General features: G+C 36.2%; 1 protein-coding gene across 1 annotated transcript in view; it reads right to left on the reverse strand.

The window, feature by feature from the left end:
• The window catches only part of PEX7 (peroxisomal biogenesis factor 7), an 83,842-nt gene that overhangs the window by 40,547 nt on the left and 37,295 nt on the right, over nucleotides 1-6,000 (reverse strand). The window contains exon 6 of the mRNA XM_026649538.2: nucleotides 5,333-5,388. Coding sequence (XP_026505323.1) covers nucleotides 5,333-5,388 — 56 coding nt within the window. The remainder of the gene's footprint in view (nucleotides 1-5,332; nucleotides 5,389-6,000) is intronic.

Here is a 6,000-nt window from a genome sequence, read left to right on the forward strand (position 1 = left end):
AGACTTTTTCCATGAAAGGAAATATTCTGAACATAATTTGTTTCAATCGTATTAAAATATCTCATTTAGACTATTATATAATATAAACGTCAAAGTGTTTGAAATACAATATAGTCAAAATGATAACGTCAAAAGGAAACACTTTGATCTTATCCAAACAAAACATTTTGATAATTTCCTGTGAAGATTTTGACTAAATCAATACATTCCCTCAAAGTTTTGATTACATCAAATCAGATTAAACTGATTTTTAAGACACCTTTTGCCCCCTCATGGTGTCACTACAGGGTAAGTCAAAGTGGTTTGGGTACCCTACAAGTGTATTTTCATATCTTAATGTGTTAGACTTCTCAAGATTAACCTTCATTCTGAATTTCCTGGTTTGTAATGCTTACTTTGGGGATAATTATAATATTCCTGTAATATTCTAAATTCCTGATATGTACGCTCTCAAATGTTTTGCCTTGGAATTTCCTTCTTTTAATTAAAAATGTCATACATAAACACTAAACAAAAAAGGGATTGTTATCATGTGATATTTCTAATGATTTAAATATGTGGCATTGGCAATAATCATTTATTTTAATTTTTAGGAACAGCTTCACAAGTATACTTTGACTATTTTATGCCACCAATGAAGTAGTGGAGGGCAGCCAGAACATAAGACATGGAAGCTGTGTTTCCAATTGCTTTACATGCCACAGAAATGCTAAGGAATGTACATCCCATTTCTCCTTCCCTCCCCATTGAGAAGCTCTTGGGTTTTATTTTAAATAAATGTTTAGGTTTAATTTCCATTTTTGGTTGTTATTTTTTGTAACTGAAGATTTATCTGTCAGCAGAGGCCAGTGCATAAAATCTTTTCCTTCAAAAAAACCTCAAAGAACAATTCCCTTTGACAAGGGCCACCATCTCCCATTGTTCTCAATAGGCCTGAGGCCACACGCTGTCCTCACAGTTAAGATGCCCTCTTTCATAATGACCACTGCCTCCTATCAGTTCCCAATGAGAGTGCAGCCAGATGCCCTGAGGGAAAATGATATCCCTCTTGCTGTCAGGAGGCCCAGAGCGCACTGGGAGAAGCAGGTGAATAGAGGCAATGGCCAATATTGCTAAAGGAAGCCCATGGCCTCAGTCCCATCTAGAGCAATAGGCTATAGCAGACTTTTTGAAAGAGGGTAATTCATGTAATTCTCGAAGATAACAGTTTCTTAATCAACAGAAGCTGATTTATGAGGGTAACATGAAAAAGTTACCGTTAATCCTAAAAATAATTTCTTCAACCATAACCTCTTCATAAGATTTGTGATTTTAGCTAAATGGGAAGATGCGGGAGTCTACACGATTTTCTTAAAAATCATTTAGAGGCAAAAGAGGTCATAGGGTGCTGGATTTCTTAATTTTAAAATGGTCTTAACTCAATCAGATTTACTTGTAATGTCTCAAAGTTTATTCTATATTGAACTGGACAAACAATGGGGTTTTCGATTTGCTGGCAATTACAAAAAAATTGAAAAATTTTTGTTTGGGGCAAACCGAAAATGATTTTTTTTTCAAATTTCTCAGAAAAATGAACAAATTGGAAAGCACTGCAAATCAGGTCAAATGAAATGATTCGTTTTACTCTACTTTTTGCACCTGGGTATTTAAACAAAAGCAAAGGAGGACTAGATTCATAAAATTCCTAGAGGAGAAGGTGGTGGTGCTGCCACTTCCTATCTTATAAGTTTTAACCCGGTGGTTAGGATTCTTACCTGGGATGTGGGAGACACAGGTTCAATTCTTCCCTCTGCCCAACATGGAGAAGGGATTTGAACTTGTCTCCCACATTGCAGGAGCTTGCATTGGGCTATGTGATATTCTAGGGCAAGTCTCTCTCTCACTCTCTCCAGTTGAAACTGTTCTGCTTTTTATAGTCATTGAAGCAGGGACTCCGATTTGGGTCTCCCATATCCTACATGATTGCCCTAAACACCAGTCCAGAGAATCATTTTCACTCTCTTTCTCTGGGCCAAAGACTATCCATAGTAATTCATAATGACAATGGATAGTCATTGGGCCAAGGAAAGAGTGTGAATGACTTTCCAGACTTCCCCAGACTAATCCATAGCTTAGTGGTTAGGGCACGTTCCTGCAACGTGGGTAGAGCCCAAGTTCAAATCCTTTCTCCACATCAGGCATAGGGGAGCAATAAACACAGGATACCTACGTAGCAATGAGTGCCCTAATAATTGGGCTAGAAGTGATAAGGAAAGCACCACCACCTCCCGCTCCTCCCATTTTGTGACCTCACCCTAAAACACTGAAGTGTTTCAGTAATGTTAAAACCAACCATTTCATATTGACATTACCAAAACATTTCAATTTTTCAGTTCTGTCAAAACTGTTCTGCAAATTGGTCAACCAAAACTACATATTTTGGTGAATTAGCCATTCACCAAAACAAACTTCACCTAATTCTAATTCTATAATCAGAGTAAATGCTGTAATTTTGGAAAGGATGTACTGTATTTTTCTTATGTAAGAAAGAAGTCAAACCCCTGATTTAAGTACAAAACTCATTTCAACTTTAACTATGGAGACAACTAGAACTTCCTTAACAAAAGGTCTGTACGCTTGGCTACACTGTATTTCTTACTGTTCTTTGTAACAATGGTTCTTTTCAATGTGAACCAATATATCAGAGTTTTGCAACTACACAATGTTTTTAGTTTCTGAACAATGCTGTGGTTTTGATGTCTATAGTTACATTACTTTTTGATCATATGAGTAAGTTCAGTCTAAATTGGTCTCCTGAAGGTAAACACATTTTTAGACTTTTTTTTAATTTCAAAATTATAGCATTTGCTACTGTGAGTGCTAGAGTCTAGTTAGAAGAATTCTCCCCTCCCCGATTAGTACATAATTTTAAGGTTTATCAAATTTTCAGCCTCCTGTCCCAGGTGCATTTAGATAGCTGTTAGTTCAAAACAAATACAGAATAAAACACTGAAGCTTTTAGATGACCATTTTCATACATAAAGTAAAATGTGGAAATGATTTTCCATACCAGTTCACAGAAACTCTTTTACTCCGCCATTGTGATAGTGAAGTTTTTTGCTCAAAATGAAATTTGGAATTGGTGAAAAATTTCTTATTGACAATATAAGCGTGTGGAATCCTAACCAGAGAACAGATACAGTACTGGCACCAGAGGTTTAAGCTTCCTTACACTAACTGCTATTATCTCGCAACTTTTTAAGGGACCACCTTTCCCTTCTGCTGATATTTCCAACAAGCAAGCCAGTTAGTTCCAATGAGCACCTGTCTATTAAGAACTGGATAGAGACTGTCAATTGCTTCACCCACCAGACAGTAAATACCTTTCATGAATGTCAACATGATCTGGATTCAAACCAGCCACCTAAGAGGTAAAAGAACTCTGTACCTCAGTCTTTTCTCCTTCTGTTTCAGAAATGCTTGCCAAACAAGTAGAAGTGTTATTAGTTTGGTCTGAAAGCCTGTTCTCTCCAGTGAAGCCTGCTGTTAGCCTAGTTAAAAAGAACTTAACTCATAAAACTGCTTATTAGTTTTCTAGGTCAAAGCATGGAGTTTTCATCCAATTTGGCATCATATCTTCAAGTCTGTTTCTTTTTCAAGCTCATATATCCCACTCTTCCTGTACTGAATCTTGGTTTTCTCTTCTTCTGTGAGGGATGATTAAATGTATCTATATATTAAGTGATGTTGGTTTTTATTTTGAGTATTTTAAGATGACTTCACCCTACACTTTTCTTTATTCTCTCTTCTCTCTCCTCTTCCTACCTTGTGACTATTCTGATAGAGGTGTATACAACAGCTAAGAGGCTTACTGTATTACACTGCCCTGCTATTCTGGACTGTATATATTTTCCTCCCTGCTCCCATCCTCCTTAACTTCTGTCCTGACAGAATGAGTTGGTAAATGATTATATATTTTGATTTCACAAACCACATATGTTTAATAAAAATATTATGAAGAAATAAGGTAATAGCTTAAAGACCTAAACAGTATTAAAAATATAAGAACTCTACATGAAACTGCAGCATTTCCAGTACAGCAGAATGGTCTTCCCATAAAGTTGTTTCAATATATACTGGATTTTCATGGTACCTGGAACAATGCAGCCTCATGATGCAACTTTTCACAATATTGTGTCTCAATGCTGAATCAATACCATTATAGCTAAGAATGGTTGTTCAGAAATGGAGTCGAGTGGAGTGAGCTGACTATGGCTAATGCTATTATTTAGAAAAACAACATCAGGATGTATAGAACATATAGTTTTTTATTATTTGTATTAGGGTTGTTTTTCGGAGGTCTCCTATCAGTAACTGGGAGACCTCGTGCTAGACTATGATGAAAACAGATAACCCAAAGAGCCTGCAATCTAAATTAAAGCATCACTTAAATTTTGAATGATTTTGGAAAATTTGGAATTTGGAAAATTAGAAGAGTTTTCTACCACATCACTTGGGGGGTGGGGTGAAGGAGGAGGGGAAGAAATTTAGCCCTAGTAATTAAACATAACATCTTCAATCCGCTTTACAGCATAAAAATTAATTACACCTCAAAACACACCCTTGAGTGGTAAATGTAAGTATTTAGTGGGGTACTTCATAGTATAGGATCATAAATTAATATAGCTTGTAGAGAGTGATGTCTTAATAATAGGACACCTCTCTACAGTGCTCTTATAAAATCCTTACTAGCACCATCAGTTTTATTGATGTAGCCAAGTTATTGTTACTGAAGTTCTACTGTACTGTACAATTCAATAGGTTTAAACCTAAAAATATCATGAAAGTCCAAGGGCCTGTGATGTATCAAAGTTCTTCAGCCATGTACTGAAAAAGAGCGTGCAAGACTGAGCTTTCTCAAAAAAAAAGGAGGTGGAGTTTTCCTTCACAACAGGTTTAAATATAAATAAGTCACAAAAAGATAAGATAAGTTACCCAAATATATTCAATGAAGCGGTTGCTGCTACCTTCTTAATAAAAAAAAACCACATCACAACCGGACAAAATCCTGTTCAGCATAATGGTAGGAAAATGTTCACAAGCAGCATCTGTTAGGGCAGATATAATTCATAAAGGGCCACTAAGATAACCTTTAAATAGAGAAGAATCCATGCATTTGTAGCCAACTCATGAAAATGGAAAGCATGAATAATAATCCTGACAGCAAACACTTAAGTGTGCCCAGTTTAGAACATTTTTCTATTGGCATAACAAACATACCCCATCTCTTATATATGAGACACAATCAAAAACAGATTCTCTTCCTACTCGCATGTAATAAAAGACACTGTACCTCACAGTAAAATCATAGGAGCAGGAGGCCAATAAAGTTGCATGAAATGGTGAAAACTGCAAGAAAGAAAGAAAAAGTACTTAACACAAAAACCTTAGGTACATATTTATCAACTTTCCAGAAATAAATAATAATTAAGTTATCTTCATTAAGACTGCTTAGGAAAATACCACAACACACTAACAAAACAGGCTGCTTACTTTAACCACTGAGTTTTAGCAATTATGCTTTAAACAATATGTAATCAGCTACACTATACTGGTAGGAATCCATTTCATTGTAGTGGTTGCCAGCTGCACTACTATAAATTAAGGACCTGACAGGGTTTCCATTAGGTATTTCCTTTGAGATAGTCATATAGCAGGCTATTAAACTTTACTTTGGGCTGACACTTTGAATGCTCTCTCGGGCTATAAAGAATGTTTCCGTAAAGCTGTGTGACCATTTTGGTTTTTCCAGCTCAGTTACAGCAAGACATACCCAAATTTGTATCACACTTCAGAAGACATTCAAGATAGATTTCTGAACCCCTCTACTTTTAGGGTGCCACAGTTCAGAGCTAATTCACTTCAAACTGGGAGATAGGGGAAGGTTCTACCTCTGCTACAGTACTAACCCACCAATTTTGAGGCCAATGGCAAGAAAGGGAGGAAAAACTGGGCTTATAA

Source organism: Terrapene carolina, unplaced genomic scaffold (genome assembly GCF_002925995.2).
Source record: "Terrapene carolina triunguis isolate 2854851 unplaced genomic scaffold, T_m_triunguis-2.0 Scaffold85, whole genome shotgun sequence".
Classification (NCBI taxonomy): Eukaryota; Metazoa; Chordata; order Testudines; family Emydidae; genus Terrapene; species Terrapene triunguis.